The 27,210-nt window shown below is 40.9% G+C and overlaps 1 protein-coding gene across 2 annotated transcripts; it reads right to left on the bottom strand.

Annotated features, from left to right (window-relative positions):
• Window positions 1-2,588: 2,588 nt before the first annotated feature.
• LOC145391960 (heterogeneous nuclear ribonucleoprotein U-like protein 1) lies at window positions 2,589-26,005 on the bottom strand. Of its 2 annotated transcripts, none has more exons than XM_080266459.1 (13): window positions 25,772-26,005; window positions 22,398-22,763; window positions 21,902-22,129; window positions 20,869-21,005; window positions 19,771-19,941; window positions 19,274-19,459; window positions 18,907-19,029; window positions 18,292-18,543; window positions 7,751-7,919; window positions 7,070-7,264; window positions 5,297-5,580; window positions 3,104-3,340; window positions 2,589-2,966 (listed from the first exon to the last, which is right to left on the bottom strand). In XM_080266459.1, exons 1-13 carry the CDS (start codon window positions 25,908-25,910, stop codon window positions 2,739-2,741), a joined length of 2,715 nt encoding a protein of 904 aa, XP_080122585.1. In that variant the 5' UTR covers window positions 25,911-26,005; the 3' UTR covers window positions 2,589-2,738. The 2 variants fall into 2 exon arrangements, with proteins under 2 accessions (XP_080122585.1, XP_080122583.1); XM_080266457.1 differs by having other exon boundaries at window positions 22,398-22,784.
• Between the last annotated feature and the right edge of the window lie 1,205 nt (window positions 26,006-27,210).

Raw genomic sequence — 27,210 nt, forward strand, 5'->3', positions numbered from 1 at the left:
ATCATTGTCATTTCTGTACGTTTGAGGCTGCAAATATCCTCTTCCTTTACTGCCCAACTCTCACCACCATACAGCATTACACTCCTATAGTAGCCGCAGCGAGAAATGAACGCTGTGGTGGGGCAGCCGGGATGACCGGGGATTCCCCCACTATAGCCATATCTACATGTCACCGACCATCGGCCACCGCTGCAGCCCCGCTCCATGATCCTTACCCTGTGTCTCTGGCTTTCTCTTTCTCTCTCGGTTTCTATATAAACTGGTGTATTTCCGAAACTAATTATGAAATTATTATGACTTTTGTTCCACACCACCACTGAGGTAAAAATCAAGGAGAGTTTTCTGTATAAAGGTTTCCCCCCCCTCCTAAATGTGGCATATGAGCGGGGGAGTGCGGCCTTGCCGATACCTCCGCCTGACCTATAATTATACACTCGCCAGAACTGACCTGCCCTCAGACAAGGGGGGGGAAACCTTTATACAGAAAACTCTCCTTGATTTTTACCTCAGTGGTGGTGTGGAACAAAAGTCATAATAATTTCATAATTAGTTTCGGAAATACACCAGTTTATATAGAAACCGAGTGAGAAAGAGAAAGCCAGAGACACAGGGTAAGGATCATGAAGCGGGGCTGCAGCGGTGGCCGATGGTCGGTGACATCCTACCTCTATGGTCGGTGACATGAGGATATGGCTACAGTGGGGGAATCCCCGGATGACCGGCTGCCCCACCACAGCGTTCATTTCTCGCTGCAGCTACTATAGCACATGCTGCATACAAAGATCCCTTAGCACAAAGGGAGAGCCCTCTCAATGTCAGGAGAGGCAACAGCTCCCTGAACTTCTTCCAACCACTCCTCAGTCCAGAACCACCTCTAGCACATAACATGTCTCCCAAACAAAATTCTTTCACGTACTCAAGAGACTCGCCAACAGTTCAATCCTTTCTCGCCTGACATTCTCTACCTGCTCTCCCAAACACACCACACATGAAATCAGCATTATCTTGGTCTACCTCTAATACCACTACATCTCTTATGCACCCACTTATCACAGATACTACACAAGTAGATGGAATTACTTCCCATGCCCTTGTGGCAAATCGCACATTGACACTCTCCCTCAGATCCGCCTTCTTTGACAATACCGCCACCAGTCCTACATACCATCAATTTCGTTTTATCTACTTTTACGCCCTTGTGTCCCATACCATTTCTCCACTTCCTAAATCCTTCCTCTGCCTCCCTTTCATTCTCTGCAATGAACACAAAATCAGCAGCATACATCTCCCACGGGAGTCCATTTCTAAAGTCACATGAGAGGGCTTCAAGTACCATGATAACTAACCTCATTTACATAGGGAACCGATCTTGTGTTTCACAATCCCACTCAACAAGCGAATCTTGTATAAGTTGGAGCAAAGGTCCAGGTCGAAGCTCAGCGTGTGGAAAATCTGATGAATTTCCAATCTGCAGGGGGGAGGGAGGGGAGCAAAACTGACTCAAGACGATGGCTACTACAATACCCCCCCAAAATTTCACCCTATGTCGATACAACTGGTCTCTTAAGGAGGTCATATATATTGCTTACTTTATATTTCCTAGTAAGTACTGTCTGCATACTTATATTGCGAAGGGATAAGTCGTTTCAGAATTTCAGGTGTTATACTGATCATTTTTATATATAACTGGATCCCTCCAGTGCCATTAACTCTCAAATCTGAGCATGGAACCGGGTAGGAGACAGAAGTATGAAAGAATATGTCTAACCAGGTAAGGTGATATACCTTAACCTCTAAGTCAATGAGGCCTAGTTGTGAACGATTTAAAACCGCATTATGTAAACCACTCAACACAACCACTGAAAAAATGCAAGTACAGTATATAAAGTTACTTTCTCCTATTTTTCAACACCTCTACTCCTGCAGTTATAAGCATGAATTAAAATCAATGAATAAATAAAGAAGCCAATAATAAGTTAAAAAGAAAATATATAAATAAAAATTGTTAACCTGTGCAGCAGGAACTTCTAGAATGGGTACAGGAACAGAAGTTTGAAAACACCTTCTATAATGGACTTAGTTTACATGTATATACAAACACCAATATAAGTTACCAATATTTAATACACAGATATAATAAAGAAAATCTTTTGACTACTTAAACTGAAAAAACAAATGGTACGCTGAAATAACTATCATAAGGTTATTAATTTATACCAGCCATTTAAATTTGTACAGTAACTGCATACAGCCAGTCACGAAGCAAAACAAACTCGGATTTTAAAACTATGCTCTAAAACACAATACAGCATATAAGTCAACAGTGATGGTCACTTCAAAACTATCTTAGTAGCATACATCCTGATCATGCTGCAGCTTTAAACATGGTAATAAATTATACTGTATACCATAAAATAAATTGCTTACAAGGACAAAGTACGTGTCCCAACTACTGTCCTCTCTAATATACATCCATTATGGTCTAACTCATTCACACAATACTGGTAATACCAGGCATCTTAAATCAATAATGCTGTATGTCCTGATTAAAATACTAAACTACAACGGATAAAATACTACGTGATGACGAGACCTGAACATAAAGATCACTGTGAGAAGGGTGATCGTCACAAACTGCAAAAATCTTATGCTGACAAATATGACAGGGGAAAGCAAGGTAATGTGTGGCCACTTGGGGCGAGGCAGGGCAGGGCAGGGCAGAGCATGATACGGGTGCTCTACCGGCGCTGGCTGCTGCTAGTGCTGCTACCATAGCTGCTGGTACCACTGCCTCCCCACTGCTGACGGCCATAGGCGCTACTACTTCCCCCCCACTGCTGCTGTCCACTGCCACCCCAGCTACTGCCCTGCTGGCTCCAGCTGCCACTCCCAGCAGTGCTAGACTGGCTGCTACTGGAGCTCCCATATTGCTGACTAGGACTGTATCCTGTACCGTAATTGTATCCCTGCAACATAAAACGAGTCCATTAGCTGGCACACTCGTCAATACCCCAATCATACTTCCCACATAGGATATGAAATATGACAACTTTAAGTTAGGATGAACTATACACAAGGTAACAAGATATGTGTCAATACTCACAGCACTCCAGTACTGCTGCTGCTGTTGCTGTTGTGTGCTTGATGGCTGCTGTTGCTGTTGCTGGTAGTACTGCTGGTTCCAGTTGCTACCATAGCTCCCTTGGCCATAACCACTGTAGCTTCCACTACTCCAACCCTGGTTGCCTGAGTAATTGTAGCCACCACCATACCCTCCTCCTTGCTGCCCTCCCTGCTGGGAGGTGGCCCATGAGTTAGTAGAGGTCTTTGTCTCATTATTCTGGGCCAATGAGACAGAGGGAAAGAGAAAACAAAACATAAGATAACAGAACAGAAATAATACAGTACTTACAATGGTGATAAAACAAAGTGATGAAAAGGAAGCAGTACAGTCACACATTTAAGACAGCTGAGCACTTCTATGAAATGCAAAAAAAAAAAAGAAAATGGCAGACAATATCTATTTCACGCACCAAATATCGTAATTCACGTACTAACATATACAGTATATTATTTTATATATATATATATATATATATATTTAAGACGAGTGACCAGCCTCACTCATCCCTGAGTGGCATTACTCGAGCAATAAACCCCAACCACCCCTTGATATATAAACCTACGCAGGCTCAATCTGACTGGAGCACCTTAATTACCCACTAAACCACCAGGCGCCATAATTTGATTACATGGTTACCACCCAGTGTAGTAAATGGTTTCCTGGTGTACAGGAAACACCATTCATATTTTTCTGTTTTCCCCCCAACCTTATAATATCCACAAACTTAATTTTAGTTACAAGCAGTTTTAATGCTTAGGTACCAAGCTTTACTGAGACCACCAACACAAGGCCTGTTTCATCTAAAATCACTGGCCTATGGCACCAGCAACAGCAGACTGTTTGCCATGACCTCTGTTACTTGCAGATTTCAGTGTGGGTTACATTAGTAAAGAGTCAATAAAAACACTGAATTTTTTAATGTTTTGCAAATTTTCAAGATTCTTTGCCTCCACATATGATGCCCTATACTTTGCAGTCATGATGAGGAAATTTATTAAAAATCAAGAGCTTTTCTTCTACCCAAAATGAACATAAAAGTGAAAATGTGATTCTGCCATTAAAAAAAAAAAAAAAAAAAAAAAAAAAAAAAAAAAAAAAAGGGGGGGGCTGGGGAGGCATTCATTGTGATCACTATTTGGCATATGATGACAAGGTATTGATGTGGAAACTTTGAAGGGTGGGTTGGGCTAATGCTTGTGGAAACTTGTGAAGTGACTGTGTTTGTGAGAAAAATCTACATACATCAATGAAGGAACTACGCATAAAGGGACATTCTACTCTACCCTCTTACATTTCTATCCCCAGGTGATATCAAACTCTGGTCAGAAGGAATGGCTGGCACAAAATACTGACTATGCCCCCTGATGTTCTGGGTGTGGGCTTTCTTCGGTGCTCTTAGTATATATAGTAACATTTGTGCCAAGAAAAATAACTCCATAGCAGCTTGCAACTGTTTGGGGGGAAAAAAGAAAAAAAAAAGAAAAATAAACAATCTAGCTAAGTAACTACAGTATATACAAATAAATGTTTGTAATCACTGTTCACTTTGTTTTATTCAGGACCTCAAAATAATGTTTTCTATGAATGACCCAGGCAATGCTAAAATTAATCATCATCATCTAAACCTGTGTAGCCCCATGAGAAGAATAGCAGCCCAGGGCTAGGCAAGTTGGTCCTGTCATTTAAGATGAGAGTGACCAGCCTCACTCACTGCTGAGTGGCATTACATGAGCAATACACCCCAACCATCCCTTGGATATAAACCTGCACCAGCTCAATCTGGCTGGAGTACCTTAATTAACCACAAAACCACTGGGTGCCAAAATTTGGTTATATGGTTACCACCCAGCATAGTAAATGGTTTCTTGGTGTACAGGATATCATATGGCTTGTCACTCACTGTAGAGGCACTCATAGACAGAAGGAAGAGGAAAGAAAGAAAGAACGAAGGGAGGGAGGAAAGAGCAGCTATCCAAGAGCAGCACTACACCAAGCAAGTGGATGGCAAACACCAAAAATACATGTAAGAGATAAAGGTGTCTGTATCTACTGCCTGCATGGTAACCCCACTGACTATGTCATTCAAGAACAAACCGGTTTTCTTGTCGATGGTCTCAGCTCTGCCCTAGAGCATACAACTCTAAGACAAAAATTAATCTGCCAGCCACTCACAGTGCTCCTGTTCCAGCTGCTTCCCTGGTAGCTGGAACGGCCACCACCACGGTCACGGTTGTAACTACCACCGCCCCGGCTGTCACGGTTGTAGCTCCCACGACTGTTGTAGTCTCTGTTGTAGCCACCGCCGCCGCCACCACGTCCTCCATCGCGGTTGTACCCACCTCGATTGTAGTCACGGGAGTCACGGTCACGATTCCAACTGCCTCTGTCACGGCGGTCATTGAAGCCTCCACGTCTGTCGCGGTCCCACCCGCCACGGAAGCTGCCACCGCGGTTACCTGTCAACACCACCACTCATGTCATCTCTCATTACACTTCCATCAATTTCTACATTAGTAGCCATCCTCTATTTCATCAACATGCAGCAGTCAAACAATACATCTGATGTGGCCACATTAGTATAGACACTAAATAATCTTCTTGAAATCTTCTATGCAGACATAAAGTTGCACAATCCTGATACAATAAAACCTCCACATAACAGACTTCGATGGACCGAAATTTGCTTTTATTAGAATCGAGGAGCTACCGAACTAAATTCTTACATATTGGAAAAAGTCTGATAAAGGTAGTAGTAGTCCGGACTGCCTGAGCACTTCAGCTATGTTCACCACAATAAGGTAAATAAAAGACATGTTTATCAAAGTACAGTACAATATTATTACATACATTATACCATCTGATTATTGTAGTGTATAATACAGTCCAGTACTGTACTGCAATGGGAGTGAAAACAGTTTAAAAATCATTGGTGCGATCCTGACTAACCTCTGATATATTGGAAAAACTTCGGGATAGCAAGGGGGAAGTCTGGATGTCGTTTTTATCGGAACGGCTTGGGCTGCAATTAGTCCGTCATAGTGAGGTTTTACTGTACTTGCAAGTCTACCTCAGAGGAATCACTTACCAGCTGAGAAAGCCCATAATGCTATCATTTCCCCTCTACCCAATTGTACTGGAGGTAACTGTGGCAATTTGGTCACCATATTCCTACCACAATAAAGGGAATTAAGACTTCCAGTTCCCTTCTGTCCCTTAACTCCCTCTCCTTAAAAAAAAAAAAAAAAAAAAAAAAAAAAATGAGATACCTAGAAGCCCAGGGCTAGGCAACTTGGTCCTGACATTTAAGATGAGTGACGAGCCTCACTTATCCCTCAGTGGCATTACATTAGCAATAAACCCCAACCATCCCTTGGAGATAAACCTACTCAGGCTCAATTGGATTGTAGTGCCTTAATTACTCACTAACCACCAGGCGCCACAATCTGGCTACCGAATACGGTTGCCACCCTGTGTAGTAAACGGTTTCCTGGTGTACAGGAAACCATTTGGCTTGTCACTCAGTGTAGTCACCCACAGGCAGAAGGATGAGGAAAGAGTAAAGGAAAGAAAGAAAGAACAGGGAGTGTAAAAACATCCGTGGGCAGAAGGACGAGGAAAGAATAAAGGAAAAAAAAGAGAAGAGGATGAAAGGAAAGAAGGATGGAGGAGAGGAATACATATAAACAAAACTATCACAAATGTAAAAATATAAAGAGGACTTTCAGATAGAAATCATAGCAATTTTTTTGAAACTCAGCAAGGGCTTAAATACCAACACAACTATGAAACATCAAGATGAAATGAGCACTTCCTGTTATAAATCAGTAATTTTTCCATTATTCAGAGGGGGGGGGGGGATCATACCTAACAAGGACTGCTACAAAGCACAGCAATTTTTCTTTTAGCCAATGGGACTCAATGCCAGTCACAGTAAGAGCATCTTACCAAAGCCTCCACGGCGGTCCATGAATCCCCCACGACGGTCTGCAAAGCCTCCTCTGAAGCCCTTCTTCTGGCCAAAACCAGCCTCTTCGCCCTCCTTGTTGTACTGCTCCACCAGTTTCTGTGCCTCCTCTCGCTGCAACTCTACGAACTCCACCGAGTTAAACAGATCCCCTGCTTCAGGTAGCTTGAAGTTGGCTGTACACACACACGCGGCAAAAAATCTTAGTACATGTCCACCACAAAACCCAGCAGGCTTCCACTTACTTTGCCAATGCCTTACACAGTTTAAGAAATACAGCACTTGAATATTTCTCTGACTTACATGAAAAAGCATTTGGTTGGTATCTGGTGGAGGAAATTTAGTACCAAAATTGTACAAACAGAACTGACCTGCACACATGTTTTAAAGAGTGTGGTGATAACATACCCCTGATGTGATAAGTAAGTGAAAACCTGCTCTCATTTTTATAAGACTACTGTACTGATAGGCAAGACAAACAAAACTAAACATAAATAAAAACCCTTAAAAGTGTACGGATAAGTGTTTATAATGGAGCAAGCATCAGAACACATAGAAAACATAGATTGTTTGCCAAAGAAAGATGACAATACAGAGTGACGAACTTTGTACCATGACAGCACCATGGCCAGTGTGGGTTACCTGCCTGCAACTCTATTTACCTTTCATCTCGAGCACAGCCTTGTCCGGGACATCCTTCCCTTCCTCCCTCTCTCGCTTCTCAGTTCGTTTCTTCAGGTCCTCATCACTGGGACAAATAACAACTGCACGTCGTTTGAAGCCAGCAAAACCCTTCATTTTACGCCTCTGAGCCGATGGGTATACATTCGTCTGTTACGTATCAGAGGAGATAAACAAGAAGCCATTAGGCAACTTAGGGTCTTTAGGTTCTGCCCCAAACCTAAGGGTTGTGAGTTGGCTTCACCCTAGCCTCTCTCTGTCTCTCTCTCTCTCTCTCCTCTGTAAAGACAGTCTGGAAGAACAGATTAATAGCGGTTCCTCTGTTCCTGTTCCCTCTCCCACCCAGACTTAATGCTATCATACGTACCTGCCAGAAAAAGCGATCAAGACCTGCTGAAATGATCAATCACTGCTTTATCCACAAATACATTAAGTACAATTGGCCTCAGATTAATGTCACCTAAATCTCATATGGTTCTCATTTGTTATTTCATCCAAAAAACACTTATGTGCATCAGTTTTGAATCTCTGTCATCTGTGCTCCTAAGATCCTACACTTACCACAGCTGAGACCCTGCAATTTAAAGAAAATTAGCCATTTCTTTCCTTACATACGATTTTTCCCATCTGCACATTTCTTCTCCAGTCACCCTAGGGAAAGATCTCCATATAAGAACATGGTTTCCTGAGTAATCCTCAAGGAATACATTGGTCTTTTGCCTTAAAATCTATGGGTAATATTATCCTTTCCATCTTAGAGTCTAAAGGAAATCTAAACACAGAGCCAGTATCAAGCAGAACCATTTTCTATCCTCAGCACACTGTTGATTCCTTCTGTTGTCATCCTAGTTTCACTTAGTCATTGTCATTGACAATCTTTTCTGGTTAAATGACTTCACAAACAGCTGATGATCATCTATCATTCACCTACAAACTCAGTTCACAAAGCTGTTTTTTTGTTTTCTTTAACCTCATGAATATCTATATAGCTGTTCATATAATTCATAAAATCCAATCAGCACCTGAATAAGTCTGTACACTAATAAGATCCATTCACTGTTTACAAAATGGATGATATTCACTGAGGATTCCAACCATTCAAGCAAACATAATTATAGTATATAATTCATCTGCAGTCCTTTTCATCTGCAGTCCTTACCTTACACCTCACCAATTCCTAGCACTCCAAACATGAAATTTGTACATTACACAGCCTACAGAATAAACAGCACAGTACTCCTGTCATGAGCTAATCAGCGGAGAAAATTCATCAATACTTGCTTCCAAAAACTGTAAAACTGCCAGCAGAAATCCATCATAAAATTCTATCTGAATGCCCTAAAAATTGTTTCATATGTCCTAAAAATTATTCCAGTTTCCAAGTTACGGAGACTCTCATTCTCTATCATAATTAACAACAGTGAGCTCCACCTTCAATTTTAGCTTTAATGAGAAAAGCTCACTGGAATATCACCATCAGAATCAAACGACTTAAAGACACCGGACAAAGTGGATACTAATTTCTACAGTTACAGAAGGACAAATCTGAGAATGGATAACCCTGATAGGAGTTAAAGAAACTATCCTCAATTATAAAATTTTTGTCATTAAATAATATTCCAGGTACTGCCATGCAACTTCATTCAACAGTGAAGCCTCCTCCACATAAAACAGTAAAGACAGGTCCAGGGCCCAGCCAGCTAGCTGTAGGGCAATAATTTACTACCAGACTGAGGGGAATAATTCAATGCCATCACTTTGGTTTGTGTTCACAATGACATTATAATTTTCAAATCATGAGCAAACTTCACAAACACTTCGCAGACAAAGCCCTATACTTCTGCTACCTCACCAAACATCCATTTGATCTCCTCTAATACTTTTGCTTCAAACCGGTATGTAAATTTTCCGATCATAAGCAAACTTCACCTACACTTCAAACTGGTATGTAAATTTTCCGATCATAAGCAAACTTCACCTACACTTCAAAGACAAAACCCAATATTCCACACCAAACTACCTCTTCTCTCTCCTCGCATACATTCCCACATCTTTTTTCACCTCTACTAAACCCATCCTCAAAACAACTTTTTTTGTCCTCAGCTACTTGCACTTACCTTTTCGCATGCTCCCTTATGCACTTCCACTCTCCCACACCTTTTCGCACGCTCCCTTATGCACTTCCACTCTCCCACACCTACTTCAACCCTTTTCTACTTCCCATACCCACTCCAACCCTAACTACTTTCCGCTAATACCATTCCACAGCAACTCCACCCTCCCAAGGCAATTTTCAACTTCTCACACTCACCTATCCACTTCAGCGTCCCCGTATCAAATCCACATAACCTTTCAGACACCTAGACATCCATTTCTCGCTTTCCACAGTGACCCATTACCATCTTCTTACAGCCACTTAAACATGTCCAACACTCCCACATTGCTTGCTCCAACCCTTCCACACCCACATCCTTGTTCTAACCCACCCACTTGCTTCAACCCCCCCCCCCACCAACACCCACCCACTTGCTCTAACTCTCTCATTTATTTCAACCCTCCCACTTGCTCCAATCTCTCACCCACACCCATTTGCTTCAATTCCTCCCCCCCAGACACCCACTGTTTCAACCCTGCCACACCCACATACCCACTTGCTCCAACCCTCCCACATGTGCCACCCACCACCATCAACAACCCATCTTCTTGTTTATACACCACAAACTTACATCCACCCACATTATCCAAGCAATCTCTGTAACATATGACCCAAGGAGCATTCAAACCGAGGTTCTTGTTAAGCTAACCTACTTCACCCCATCAACCTGTTTACTCCTATAACATATTATAATTTCATTCTTGGTATCAGATATATTTACTCATCTTTGGAGGAATTTTTATAACTGGAAGGCTTAGTAACTTTTTCACAACTGGGGGTAAAAAAAAAGGCAAGAATAAAATGGAAAAATATTATAAGTTAATGGGCAGGTGATTGGCATACTCATTACATGGCTAAAATAAATTAATTACTACTTCCACTCGTGTGCTTCTATAAACCAAACCCACTCACTATCTTTTAACTTTCATCCTCCAAGATCTTCTAGCATCCATCTTCTTTATCATGCCTATACCCTAACATCCACTAACTATATATACCAGCAGCTATCTTTGCACCCTTCCCACAACAACCCAATCACATTCCCCTTCACACTACACCCACCTACTTCAGCCTTGCCACAGACTCACCCACCCACCACATTAACTTTTGGCTTTCCCACATCCATCCTCTTGCATTTTCCTACAACTGCTCATTTTAATTTTCCTACACCCTGATGGTCCACGTAACTCTTTAATACTTTCATCTCTCACTGGCGTATGACACCCATCCATCCAATGACATCTTCCTATCACCATGATTCATTTCAACCCAAACAGCACTTGATTGTTCTACTACAACCTATTCATCTCTGCCTTCACTCACCTACTGCTCATTCCTGTCTACACACACCTGTTTTCTTCTACCTTTCCACACTGATCCACTTATATCTCACAGCCCCTTATCCACATACATCAAGATTCCTACTCTTATTGTTTTCAGCATCTTCCACATCCACCCACTCACTTCATTTCTAAACCCACCAACTCAAGTCTGATTTTCTCACATCCACCCAATTCAAAAAAAACCCATAACACCCACCTCATAACCACTCATTCACCCTTACATCTTCCCCCACACAGCAATCCTTCACCCATTCATTAACTCCAGTAAGCTGCCCACTCCAAACTCCCTCATCCACCTTCCCAAACCCACCCAATTCCACCTTCCAAAATTCACCCCATTCTACCTTCTCAAACCCACCCCATTCTGCCTTCTCAAACCCACCCACTTCCACTCCCACACCCACTCATTTCCACGTGTCTCTCTCTCTCTCTCTCCCTCTCTTTTTTTTTTTTTTTTTTTTTTTTTTAAATGTGTCCGACTCTGGGCATAGACTTCACAGCTAGCTCCCATGGCCCAGCAGTCCTCCTACATACAATGCACCTCTACGTGTCACCTCTTCGGTGCTAACACTCACTGTCCATATTAAATACACGCTAGGGCTGTCTCATATAGGACTAGTGTGTTGGTATTTGCGAGGGTATTTTTACATGTCGGCGGGTCGTATGGTAGATCAGTAAAGAATGTTTTTATTAAATTCAAATCCTTAAACTGTTCCCTGCCCCTGCGGGGATTTGAACCTGGGTCTGGTAGGACCGCAGGCGACCTGTCTACCGACTGAGCTACCGCCTACCCATGCACTCCCAAACCTGCCAACCACCACCTTCCAAACCTGCCTACATTCACCTTCCAAGCCCGCCAACGTCCACCTTCCAAACCTGCCTACATTCACCTTCCAAGCCCGCCCATGTCCACCTTCCAAACCTGTCCAGATCCACCTTCTAAGCCCGCTCACTAACATCCTCCAAGCCCACCCACATACATCTTTCATACCTGCCCATGTCTGCTTTCCACACCCACTCACTAACACCTTCCATGCCTGTTCTCTAATACCTTCCAAAAAGCCTGCCCATGTCCACCTGCCAAACCCACCCACGTCCACTTTCCAAACCCACCCACGTCCACCTTCCAAACCCACCCACGTCCACCTTCCAAACCCACCCACGTCCACCTTCCAAACCCACCCATGTCCACCTTCCAAACCCACCCACGTCCACCTTCCAAACCCACCCATGTCCACCTTCCAAACCCACCCACGTCCACTTTCCAAACCCACCCACGTCCACCTTCCAAACCCACCCACGTCCACCTTCCAAACCCACCCATGTCCACCTTCCAAACCCACCCACGTCCACCTTCCAAACCCACCCACGTCCACTTTCCAAACCCACCCACGTCCACCTTCCAAACCTGCCCACCAAGACCTTCCTTCTCAAATACCCTCACTTCTACAATATTCAACTTTTCCTATGCTCTCCATCTTACTTAAAACCTCCATTAAAGATATTTTTTATTTCCACTAAACACAGTCTTAGCTTAGTTTTTTTTTTTTTTTCATGGAATGGTTAAATATACCAGACATGAATGTATTCACAATGATGAATCCCCTTTAAGTCTGGGGTAACAATACTAAGACATCATAACACTGAAATGGTTAACCTTCCATAATTCACCCACCACTTCAACCTTCCTGCAACCACCTACATAAACTTTCCCACACACCCCTCCCACTCGAATTCTCACTTTCTCTCCTTCTCAGTCCATAATTCATCATTCATATCAACCCATCTAAATATAATCCCACTCACCTTTCCATTTCTTCGCAAACTCATCCATCCTACTATCATCTCTCCCACATCCCTGACGCTGTCCTTTGCTTTCAACCACAATCCTTGTAATAACCTACTTATTCCACTTAATCATATCACACCTTCTCACCCTACTAGATGTATTTACACTCAGTACCATTCTGTTTTTAACTTCAGCATGGAGACATCATTCTGCAGTTTATTCCTGAAGCTACCAGATGACTTTTATTCAGTTTAGGCAAGCCCATTTGCAGTGAAGGCATTAATGAAGGATACTTCTAACCTCGAGTTCCAAAATCTCATCCTATGATGAATAGAACCACACTGACAGGAAGACTTTAAACACAGGAGAGTCATTCTACAGAAAAGGTTTATACTTCATGACCCCTTACTAAAAGACTCAGTGTCTGTTTAACACTATCTGGTACAGACTCTCAGTGACTTTTTCAGCACATCTCTCGCATCCACATCATTGGCTGGGTACCACACGAGTATTACAACAAACAAAATCAATGTGCCTCCAGAAGATACATCCAGATCAAGCACAAAATACAATTATCAGTAACTGCACTACCATTTCAGTCCCCATACATCTGACAATTCCTAAATTTTAATAATCTCATTTTCTTGAATGTTTATAAGTACTAATTAAAGCTAAATATTCCACCTCAAGGATACTTTGGTAGTTAAATTCCACGTCAAGGATCCTCTGGTAAGTTTCTAGTTCATGGTGAGACTTCATTCTTAGATAACACCCCCTATCAATCAATATAACAATATTTCAAAAATAAATTTGGAAAATAGTATAAATTTTATGTTATCAATACAGTACTCTGTTTCACCTACTACTACAGTACCTTGTACCAGCACAAATGGACTCCAACTTGTTACGATGATGTTACAAACCAATAAAATTCATCAGGCCAACCTCCTTTTCCCCGAAATATGTTAATTACTTTGCTGTTCTACAATTATATTCAACTCATTTCTATTACGAGACCTTGTTGCAGCCCATAATGTGATTTCCATAATTTGCACTGAAGAAAGAAAAAAGGTAATCAGAACCCTTATACGGCATATCTTGACCAGCCTGATTTTTCTTAGCACCAGCTGCTTTAGACTGCTGTACGCTTATCATGACTTACTATGCCTACAATTTCAAAAATTTAAGGGTAAGCGAAGTAAATGAAAGCGGAACATGAATCTCAACCCCTTCAATTCAATGACACATTTCAAACAACAGTCTTGCTATCTTTAGACCATTTTTTCATTCACTCTAAGATAAATTTTTCCAAACGGAAGGAGTCAGACACAGCCTTGATTTTCCCGCCCTCACTATTGGGGTAATAAAAATGAAATAAAAATGGTACTCCTAGTGATGGAATTTAGCCTATCTCTTGGCAACAATGCAATGGGATGAAATACCGACATCTACAGGGCTCGTTTGGCGAGCCACAGCTCGCAAAGGCGAGTATTTTTTACTTTTGGTGAACAAATTTTACGTGCAAGTCGGGTTTTGGCGAGGAGAAAATACATGCACTTCAAAACCCAGTAAACCACACAATAAGTAAATCTCACTTAAATGAACTAAAAGGCACTTTATGATCAATTATTAAGTCTTTCCTTGTCGCCAGTGTCCTCTTCTTTTCTTTTCGGCTCTCCCCTTAGGGGTCGCCACAGCGGATCACCCGTCTCCGTCTTACTCTGTCTTCTGCATCTTCTTCTCTTACACCTACCACCCACATGTCCTCCTTCACTACATCCATAAACCTTCTTTTTGGCTTTCCTCTCTTTCTCCTGCCTGGTAACTCCATTTCCAGCATCCTCCTCCCGACATACTCCTCATCCCTTCTCTGCACGTCTAAACCATCTCAGCCTCGCTCCTCTAGGTTTGTCCCCAAACTGACTTACATGCCAATGTGAATGTTTAAAAATAGACAATGTGTAAATAAACTAATAAATATATTCATGGCTCGTAAAATATTTCGGCTCATAGTCAATTTGGCTACTAAAAATCTATTTGGCTCGTAAATCTGAAACCTGAGGAGCCAAATGGCTCACAAGTATCAGCAGTTTGCAAGAGCCCTGATCTAGACAATGGTATGATGGGAGTGTGTCAAATGTCTGATATACTGTAATACAAAGGATGAACATAAATGTAAAGAGTTAAAGATTCAAGTATTCAGCAGTGTTATCAAGATGAAATATATTTTTATATAAGCGCAAATTTATACATTACTAACGAGCTGGTGCTTAAGCTTAGTAACTAGTTAATTCAGGAACAGCATTATTCAGCTTTCACGAGGAAAATTTTGCCAGAACTTGTTTATTCTGGAATTACTATTCAGTAGGTAACCTTCAAAACTACCATGCGTGAAGTGTTTCCACTGCCATCCAACAACCTCCGCTCTTACAGTCTACTGTATGTCGACTCTTGTGGTGCATTTGTCCCAACCTGACAAGATCCTACCCCTTTTTAGCTACACTGAAGGCCATGTGTAGTTAGACTGGAGGACTCATGAGTAGCAACCAAGGAGAGTCACTCATTCCTATCTTAAACCTAAGGCTCACCGAAATTCATGAAACGGCAACTTAGTATTCAAGTTGTGGGAGTGACTCAGTTGTCAGGTGAAAACAAACCAACTATTATTAAAATGTGCCACTCATCCACTCCCAAGTACTTTACTATACCATTAACCATTCATTACCTAAGTAACTGATGCTGCTGATATAATAATTCCAAATACCACATAGGAGGAAGAGTATAGTGTAAACTAAAATTACAAGAAATTTCCTAAACTTCTAATGTGGCAACTACATTTCACTGTTTTTGTTGTTGCTGAAACCCAGTTCATCTGATCATCAGATCCATCTACCACAAGTAAGCAACTGCCCTAAGGGGTTGTCTCCTAAGTTCCCTACACCATAGGCAGTATGTTGTATTGTCCTGCACATGAAGTGAATATATAGGTGTCTTTGTGCAGTACTCCATTTCGTGTGTGATGCTGTGTGGGCCTATGCTGCAAGCTGGGTGTATTATCTGTGATTCCACCCAACTCAAACCCAAGTTGCCAGCTGGGGAGGGCTGAGTGAAGTCCTGATATAAGCCTACCTACATCAACTTAATCATATCTATTTAAAGACAACTCCAATGGGTGAATGTTAGGAGGGGGGACTTGTAATATAATGATCTCACTGAGGTGTCATACTGCCCTGCACATAAAAGTGAGTACATTGGTATTTTTTCATTGCTGTAGTTTTAGCACAGTAAGCTATCAGCAGTGAAAAGTTTGACCCTTTCATATCATGTATGCACCACCTTACTGATAGTTTTACTACTACAAATGAACTAGTGGCAAACAAAACCACAAATACCATAAGCTTCCAAGATATCACTATTTTTAGCCTAAGTATTATCAGTTTTATCACTGTACCTCCTTGAATCCCATGATGCATTTTAAAATCCTGCTGGCAACCAACATTTTCATTCACCATAGAAGTGTGATGTATTGAGGCTGTATCCAACTCTTCCAGTTCAAAAATATTCTCCGAAACTGAAGTAAATCATTTGGAGACGCCAATAACGATAAGAATAACAATTGTCATATGTTTCTCCTAGGTGCCAATTCTTCCAATAAGGAATTCACTACCACTCAACACCTTCAACTTCAAAAATAAAAATTGATAAAAAATGCCTGCATGCTACACTGACCATCTCCTCTTCATGCAATCTATTTTCATTTAACCTAAAAAAAAAAAAAAAAAAAAAAAAAAAAAAAAAAATCCCTGTTCAATTCTTGAGGATTAAACTGCTGCACTCTTACAAGTTTTCCAATTCTGCAGATTTCCCTACAGTTTATTTTATTAAGTGTTTAAAAGGCATTTACATCATAGTGTCAAATATCTGTTCACACTAAAATTCCAAACTACCAACCCTGAGATATGGCTTAACTCATTTCCTCTCATTCAAACAGTGCTGATCACACCTACATCAGCTTTAAATTTTCTTCAGTAACAGTTTTGGCAGTAAACCTGTTAAACAAGCCCATCTACTTCTGATACAGTACTTGAAAAATAGTTTCCCTAAATCCCTACAGTCATATTTCATATCAGCTATCGTGCTGCTATTCATACGAATTCCAAACTACACAAACAATTGTTATCAGGGTTCCAATATTTCTACTCACACAAGTCAAGAACAACCAATATATATAGTATATCTTTTTCCTTTACACTGCTAAACCTTCACAATGAGCATCATGCACACCAGTAACCAATGAACATTATAAAACTTGTAGTAAGCATTAATTTCTCATTCCAAACCAAGCTATATGCATCGTGTAGATTACAGTCATATTCCTATGGCTTCATTTCATGCACAACATAAAACTGCTAGGGATAGACATGGCCTGCTTGCTTTAACTGGCTCCATTAAATTCTAGCTCACCGTCTTCAATCACCATAACCAGTTCAATGTGAAGCTGGGCTCTGCCAAAATCTAAAATAATAACCTAATTCTCTTAGGGCAAAACAGTAAAGTCTGATGTCTCCGATTATTAAATATAATGAGCCCTTCTATGGCCTTAAATCTAATACACATACAGGGTATTACTATTACCTTAATTACTACTACTTCCAAACCTATCAAACTGTAAGGCAGACTATAGTCTTTATCTAATATATGTCCATGTTTCACGAAATATATTTCAGACTAACAGTGCCACCTGGACTGCCAAGCTATGGTACTACGATAACACAAAGGTCAGACTCACCACGTGCCTTACCTAAGTGCAGCACTGTTGGACTCGGGAGGGGAAAAAAAATAAATGTACATACCTGGGCCTCTGAAGCGGAGGGCCTGAAAACTCCAGAACACTTACCTTAACCACCTGAAAGGGAAAGTATTGTTAGTAGACCTACCGTGGATCCAAGTTCGCTACTGCCGTCTTCCTGTTACTTACTGCAGGCGTACTCTGCAGTGACAAAATATACTCCCTTTGATACTAGACGGCTGGCCACGAGTTTGACTGCAGCTGAAGAGCAGTCTGCATAGCCCATGTTCCTTGAACAGCACTGTATCAACACCATTACAGGCCTAGTACAGTGCTGGAGCCCACAGGAACATGACTGCATGTTGATGTCAACTCACCCCAACCCCTGCTATCTCTGCTCAGCCCCTACCCTGATACCCATCTGACTGCCATCCCCCTGCTCTTACCTGGTCGATGATAAAGTTACGCCTGCGTTTGTAGCCCAACTCAAGCAGTTTGTTGAGGCATTTGGTGCAGCGCTCAATCAACACCTCCCATCGACCAGCATAGTTGCGACGACGAGGCAGCCCATTCACTTTCATTTTATCAATGAGAAAGTTGGTACCCAACACATTATATTTCTTGTCCAAATTTTCTCTACAGTAATCATCAACCCATGTAGTCTTCCCTGCTGCAGGTAGACCCACCATCATGATCACCTGAAATTAAACTTAGCATTACCCTTTTACCAGGCACTCAGAGTAATCCATGATGAAACTTATTTTTGATGTTATATCCTGAAAGAACAGCAAGTGTAGTCCCTTCTAGGCCTTTATGCCCAAAGTAGGTCAATATGCCAAGTAATTTATATTAATTAACTGAAAAACACATCGCGCCCATGCTGCAGGGCGTCACGTAGCCTGCCTATCCCACCCTCACGACCATAAACATGCATAAAAAATAATTCACAGAAAATACTTAAAAAAGGGGGAGGAGGGCAACCCCTTTTTGGCTCTTCAGGGTAAAAACATAGAAATAAAACAAAGAAATAAGAAAATAAATAAATAAATTGCTATACCAACCTCTGCATTCTCTCTCTTCTCGGGTCCCTGTGAACCAAGCACACGGTCTTCAAGTGGAACATGTGCAGCAAAGGTGTAGCCTGTTAGAGGCTGAGTCCATGGAGCTTCTTGACCAAAGTTCACCTGGCAAATGAATTTTAAGTTGGATCTGTGTATTCATATAACCAAGACAATCATGTTACAAGACTTTTGGTGCACCAGAAGTTTACATTTCCAGAAAAGTAATAATCATGTACATGACCAGCACTTAAAAAACATTCCAGACTAAGAGCCCAAAAAATTATGAAGAATGAGCTATCACTACATAAAGGACATTACAAATGTGTTACCGGTATCTCAACTTGCACAACAAAGTGGCTACACAAACCTTGAAGCTTGCATTCTTGGTAACGATATGAGGGAAAAGCGCTTGGTCGCCAAGTTCCGAGTGATAGACTTCATAAGCAATGCCTTGATGTTCTCCATTTACAGTGAATGACATCACAATGGGCTCACTCTCCAGGTCCAAGTAGCAACCCAACGTATCACCCTTCCCAAACGTCCTACCATAGTCCTGCCAAACAAATCAATAATTAGTTGCACTTTTTAAAGGATATATTTCCCACATCATCATTACCATTATCTACATTCTTGAACCACCAGAAATAGAAATTTGTCATCCTGACTGCATTAGCAGTTGTGATAACTAAAATTAAGGTAAAAAAGAACTTGTCACTCTTGCAAGCACTTGGAGAAACAGCAATAAGAGCAACTTAAATATTGTATGACAAACACTAAATTTAATAAATCACTTAAAAAAGGGATTGCCAGCAGCAACTGAGAAGGTTCACTCATTATCCTACAGCAAGTGTTTGAGAGACTGACCTTAAATCTCAGGTTGGTGGATGCCTTGCCAGTACCACCATAACCATAGCTGAGTGGGTCCTCTCCCAGCGTAAGTCCAGCATCATTGACAGACCATCCAACACGCAACACATGAGGGTGCTGCTCCTCCTCCTCCAGCTGGGGCACCGGTAGATAGTCATCCACACGTACCTGATCACATAATACAATTTTTAATTAAGAACCAGATGAAAGAATATTTTGAAAGTCTGATGAATGGGAATGGAGAGAGCAAAGCAACAACACGATTGGTTTGGGGGTGTACAGAGAAGGAATGTAGTGCCAGGAAATGACACTTGCAGGGGTGAAGAAAGCTGTGGAAAAAGGCAGTGATTGTACCCCTGTACAAAAATAAGAGTGAGTAAAGTGAGTGAACGAACTATCGTGGCATAAGTCTATTGAGTGTTGTAGGGAAGGCATACTGTATGGCAGAACTGTTAGTCAACCCTCGAATCAATGAACCAATTGGAGGGGACGAGTGTCCGTTGCTTGAAAATGAAGGAAAAAATAGTCTAAAAACAGCAAAAGAAATACAGTGGCATCGAAGATGAGGCACAGCGACGCTATCGCAGACTAGTTTACCTCACAATACCCCGTTTTCTATGGACCCATTATATTACGATTTGCTTCAAGGTGTACAGTAGAGTCTTCATACAACACGAGATAGGTTATGCAGAACCTCATGCAATGCTAGCTGCTATTGCTACTACTACTGCTTCTAGCTACTACAAATCATGTACCAACAAGTCAAAGAACTGTGCTCTGGACCCATAAGGATGATTTTTATTTCTGTTCTAACTGTAAAAGGTTTCATTCACTCATGCAAAGATGCCACAAGTTGAATGAGTTAGAAACAAAATCATTTAATCATTTTTTATTTCAGGATGCCTCTCATCTTTCTCTGGATACCTGAATGGCTTTATTTCATCTTGCAAAACACATCTCAGGCTGAAAGAGTTACTGGCGAAATCAAAGTTAGGATGACTGTTATATGAGTAGGACATCCAACCAAAAGTAGAGACGTGTAAGATGTGAAGTTGTGAACTATAATAATGCCTATGAAAACCTGAGAATCCTTACCTGATAGCAGATGCGGCCACGAGTATATCCATAAGTTGCCCTAACGCCATGCCACACATATCCAAACCCTTGCATGGTCAATGGTTGTGCACTCAAATAGTCATCTTTGTTGATCACCAAGCTCAGGTCTGAGTTGTCTGTAAAGGGATAGCAGGTACTTATTATAGTACACTTAATTAAATGATATATATATATATATATATATATATATATATATATATATATACACATAATACTTCATCCATACTATCATTCCCTTCCTGGTATTAATTAGAAATTATAAAGCCTTACATTTTGGTGGATGGTGGTACCCACCATCATTTAAATCAGTACCAGTACTATCCACAGGTGCCTACAATGAGTAACAAACCAAAATGTTTACTGTACATCTGGAAACCATTAACAGTTTTACATGAGTGGCAATGGCATAACCAATACACCCATAATGTGCTGGCATTATAAGAATTCAACCACTGCAACTTAACACTTTCAGGTCTCCTAGCCACGATCGTGGTTTGCCTATCTGAACAAGTCTCAAAACTGTGATGGGAAGCTGGTGAATGTTACCAGTATTTCTCTCAAAATCTACTCATTTCCTGGGTATTGGATAACCCAATCAAGATGATATAAAAGAGTTATGATTTTAGGTTAGCAGGAGTGTTTCTCTTTCATTTTATAGTAATGCAATTATTTGTGACACCACAAACACTTGCTACACAACTTCCCATCACTATTATGGCTCTTGTATGGTAAGTAGAGCCCTATCTTGTAGACAGATGCATATCAGTCCCTTATATGTGAATATTATAATTTCTTGTAAATTAATAAGCCCCATTTTTGTTTTTTGTAAAAAATGCAAATTTCCAGCCTGTACATAAGGATCTACTTGCAATCCGTAAGGGTTAACAACAAGCAAGCTCAGGTGGGCTTGGTGTTATCAATTACTACAATACTATCAGTCTAGGGGAGAGCCCTGCCTGCACTAGTGGGTACAGGACACTTTTTCATAACCAGTTATCTAAGTAATACTCACACCAGTCAAGGGTGACTAGAGTTTGATCTATTTCTGGCTCATCTTCCAACCACACTTCCTCCACCTCAGGACGGTAACGTTTGGCTTCCGGGGAGCGGGAACGAGACAGAGGGCGCTTCTCACCCCTCTTAGGTGCTACTTCCTCAGTTTCCACTTCTTCCTGCTTCACTTCCACATCCTCCTGCTTAACATCAGCATCCATCCCATTGCCTGGCTCCTGCTTCACATCTACAAAATCATACATGACTTTAGAAACAACCATCATTACAGAATGTTCTCAATTTTATTGTAACAAACCAACAGTTGATTAACTCAGTGTACAATTTTCTGCCTTATCAACCTCCTCATGCACAAATGTTAGGTGCATGTTTGTCTGGCACATTAAAAATAAAATCAGGCATCATCGGTAAACTGTGCCCTCTCTCACACACACACACACACACACACACACACACACACAAAGTTCCATTCCATGCAAGCAAATAGAAAAACTAACCAACATTGTCCATGGGAGCATCCTCATAGCCAGTCTTGTCCTGAGGTTCCTCTTTAATGGCTGAGGCAGCATCAGACGCATGTCCCTCTGTCATCTTCTTGGGAGACTGCTCGGCCATTCTGTGAGAAGGCTGTGTCCCAGGTCCAGGGGATTTCATGGTGGGCTTTGGAGGTGACTGCACTTCAGTCTTCATAGGGGTCTTCTGTGGGGACCTGAAAGTCTCGGGTGCTTTTGGAGGAGATTTCTGTGGCGAGGGGGTTGCCTCTGGCGCCTTGCGAGGTGAAGGCTCAGCTAGCTCATCATTTTCATCATCTTCTTCGTTAACATCCTCATTCCCATCCCCTCCATCCATAGGCTCATTTCCATCTGCAGTATGAATTGTTCTTCCTAAAAAAAAGGTGCAAATGGATAACATGTCCCACTGAAAAAAAAAAAAGTTTTTTTTTTTAAACTCTCTCCAAGACCCAGTAACCACACATGGCTGTATAGGTACCAGGTACAGTAGCTTATACCACATTCCTGTACAGTACATGCACAAAGCTGGACCTCATTATATTAAAATATCATCAACAAACTTCATTTTTTTGTTTCTGGAAAAAAAAATAAGAAATAAAAAATAACAGCTCTTCTCCACAATACATTTCTCATTTTATCAGCCTTAGTTATCATACACTTGAAGCCATTATAAGTGCAGTGCATCATCAACCGTAAATTCAAGAATTTAACAATCTTTGTACTCTGCAGTGTAGCTATCAATAACAACTGCCACTTTCTTCTTCTATACCGTACCCTTTTCTTGTATTGCCAACTGCCTTTTAATATTCACCCCCCACAAGATTAAGGCATCTGGCTATAGATGGAAAAATAAAATTTTGCACAAATAAAGGCCAACTGTGACATAAGGTAGTGATATAAATGTAGATGCTACCTGAATACTTGTTGAAAATCACTTGTTGAAAATTATCATTATGGCTGAATTAGTTACAGAATGTCTGAAGAAAACTAAATATTTTGAGTCTACAGATTTTTATAAGATAATGACAGCACTTACAACCATTTCCCATCAATAATTTTTGAAGGATAGGTACTACATCCTTTATCTCTGGTTGTTAGTTCTGTTTTCAATGAAAAGGTAAGCTACACACTCATTTCACTACAGGGTGTAATGAGAACTCATTTTCATGAGAATAACAGTGACACTAAAGGGCTGTCATACATTTGTTAAACTTGCATTTTTGGATGGTCAGGGTTATTCTGATTTTAATTCTAACCTAATCTAGCCTTACCCAACTAAGTTAACTTAATTAAACTAACCTAACCACTCTAACAGATAGCCTAACTAACACTACTAGTAAACTAACCTACTGTAATTAGTCTATGTGAGGGGCGTGACTGTCTGAAACTGCAATAATACCATATACCGTACTGTATTCTTTTATATGACACAGCAACAGCTACGCACAGCAGTGTGTATCCTAATAACAACGGTATTTATAGCTTCACTGATTTATCATCTCATTCTCCCTGTTCATATATGGTACTGGTAACCTAAATCAGCTGATTTCACCATGACTCTACCCACTCAAGCCTCCAGCCAACAGGAGCACATTATGAATGGTCTACCTATCTATTACCAAATGTCATAATCCCATAAGGGGTGGCCATTTAACTCTGAGTTATTTGTTTTACAGGGAGGGGCACTAACCCTCCACCAACCCACTTGTTGACATGTAGGGAGCACATGTGGTTTGGTTATATGGTTACTACCCAGCATTGTAAATGGTTTCTTGGCTTACAGGATACCATTTGGCTTGTCACTCAATGTAAAGCCAACTGTAAAGGAAAGAAAAACAGTAAGGAGTGACAGGAAAGATGGTGGGAGAAATAGGAAGAGGAGGGCAGGCACAGAAAAAGAATGATAAAGGCTAAGAAAGAAGTAGGCACTACATCAAGTGAGTAGTATGATGGTCACCACCACTACTTAAGAATGGTACAGCTCTAAAATCCATTCTTGCAAGCATAATGAAGGTCCAGAACTCTTTGATGGTCTAATAATACCTCACGAAAATGCAGCTGTGAAGTCACTGAATTAAAAGGGGGATAAAAATTGTTTCATAATAATAAGAGGTGGTTCTTCTGTCCCCCTGAATATTATCCATTGCTTATTCTGTACAACAATAAAATATATCTCCTACGTTCTCAGATACTACCATCCATATTACCCCAATTAATGCTACAGTGGAAGTTTTCTGTACACTGATGAATGTGATATTCCTTTTTTGTCTATAAGTGCTGGCACTCTAATCTCTAAATGGAAATTGCAATTAGAAACCTCATTGGTGGCAAATGTTCACGTGACCATGGCTTTAACCCACTGACTGCGGCTGTATCATATATGATATCTGAGTCCAAACGACTCTCACTGCAGCTGTATCATATATGATTTCCTGCAATCAAAAATTAAGCCATCAGAAATGGCACGAAATAAATCAGCTAGCAATTCATGGCACCCTATAGAATATTGCCATACATAGATTATGCATTTTTACAAGGTGTAGAGCTCAGCTCAGTTACCTACAAAATGCCAAAGGTAAAGGAACGAAACCTTCTCCATGCCGCCTCTACCGTAGCAGCAGCCCATGCAAATATTGGATGAAATCTCTGGATAAGTTTAGTAATGATAGTGATTTGTTGTCAGATGATGACAAGGATGGTTCAGATGCTGTTTGTCGTTTTACACCTTACCTGATCGCAAGATTGACACTGAGGACACAGTGCAACCATAACACATCGTTCGCCTGGCACCACCACACAGGGAATATTTATTACTTCACGGACCTGTATCAGAGGTTATTCTTTTGTTTGCTATTGTTATATACCATTGAACTCTGGATTTTTTTCTCTATCTTTTGGCAATATTATTTTTTTTCTAATATTTTGTACTAAATATTTGAAAACTGCCACATTATGTAAACAAACACTGACGCAGAGAATGGGTTAATAACTAATATCCAGCGTCAAGGCCAAAACAATTCGGCTAGGTTACGCTGAAACAAATTTCTTAAGACTACAAATACTTCATAACTAATTCTTTTGCAACCCAGAAGGCAAAGTCATAGTGGTCGGCTGACGCAATTATTCATCGGCGAATAAAATAAAACTGTAATGATCTACAATGGATGCCGGCATCTAAGGGAGATCCGGCCACGTTACGCTAACTAAACATGGCAAATCCACCGCTCAACCATCACTAAAGCCCCACCAAAAAATTATTTCATGGGACTGTAGCACAATTGACTACATTAACTAATCCAATATGACGAACAAGCCTTTGGTCTGCTTCCTATAACAAATATTTGATTTTTTCCGCTTACCTGAAGCCTCAGCCTCCAGAGCTTCCTTCAGCCGCTCCACCAGCACCGGCTTGTTTCCCTTCGTGTCTAGGCCTCTTTTCTGCAATTCCGCCCTCAGCTCCGCTACCTTTAGCTTGCTTGGATCAATGGCGTCACTCATCTTGCTTTTATCGCCCTTAGGGGCCTGAAACTCACCTCAAACACAGGGAACTTTGCGCCTACTCACTGTTTCCCGCGCACCTCCTCCACTAAACATCCAATATGGCGCCGCGTCGCTATAGTTTACTTTTTCCCAGGCGTCATGTGTCCAGCGCCCTCATTGGTGCACGGCGCTGGGAGACCTGCCTTAATATCCCACCATCTAAGTTTTGATTGGTTGGCGGTGAGGTGGTCGACTATGCCTGATTCTCATTGGTCAGGGCAGTTGTGGCGTTCTTTATTACACCGTGATTGGGTGGTAAACCCAAGCCGCAGGCGTAATAAAAACGTATAAAAAAGTACTTGGTACATTATAGAGTTTATAAATATATTTCTTGGCACTCTTCACTTAACTGTAGTTTTTATCAACAGCAATAATATTTATTACGTTCTTTATGAATTTTGTTGAGTATCCTCCCATCAATACGCCCGCCAGTTCGAAAAGCCTAGTTGGTAGCAGAGAAGAGAACACCGAAATAAATTATTCTACTTAATTAAACATGGAAACGACATATCTGTGCACAGTCTACTGTCTGATAAGCCTACATACAGTACAGTACTATTTCTAACCACTCACTAAGGATATAAGGGTCCACCAAGCGTGTAACATGCAATAAATACAATCGACCATCAAAATCAAATCCGCCATCCAGTTGTGCGTTGCCTTAACAACAGAAACGTATAAGGTCTCGGTATTAGACTACTTAATTCAGACTAAGGGAATGAGACCGTTCACTCACCCCGAGTGGTATTTTATGTACGCAATGACTTGTATCACTCCAGTGACTGAACCACATCTACATTCAGTTGGAGTGCCCTAACATACTAGATCACAGGCGTTGATGGTTATGGATACCATTCAGCGTAAATGATTTCTTGAAGTAGAGGAAAGCATTTGGATACCTTACCCCGAAGGGCATTATATTATTCTTTAAATTGTTAATTCGGATTTTCTCTTTTTTTTAGTGCTTTGTCTCTGACGGACAAGTACAGGAATATTAACATTTATAAACTTCATTTATCCCTTTATAAAAAGGACCATCTGCCCATAACATATACGCGCATTATATATAGTGCACCTCATTTCCTTCGATTTCAGCATATATATATATATATATATATATATATATATATATATATATATATATATATATATATATATATATACAGTGTATTTGCTTCCTAGACATCTAAATATTTATGAATAATATTATAAGAAAGCTGATTAATCATGTAGAATACAGCTCTACATAATATAATTA

The sequence above is a fragment of the Coenobita brevimanus genome, chromosome 20 (genome assembly GCF_032717465.1).
Source record: "Coenobita brevimanus isolate Jiangsu-jjx chromosome 20, ASM3271746v2, whole genome shotgun sequence".
Lineage (NCBI taxonomy): Eukaryota > Metazoa > Arthropoda > Malacostraca > Decapoda > Coenobitidae > Coenobita > Coenobita brevimanus.

Bases quoted from the DNA above. Each gene is read 5' to 3' on its own strand.
- LOC145391960 (XM_080266457.1), bottom strand. From the start codon at position 25,910: ATGAGTGACGCCATTGATCCAAGCAAGCTAAAGGTAGCGGAGCTGAGG. The intron at 22,785-25,771 runs GTAAGCGGAAAA...CCTTTTTTTTAG, and splicing joins TCTGGAGGCTGAGGCTTCAG to GAAGAACAATTCATACTGCA. The intron at 19,030-19,273 runs GTTTGTGTAGCC...TTCATTTGCCAG, and splicing joins CCAAGAATGCAAGCTTCAAG to GTGAACTTTGGTCAAGAAGC.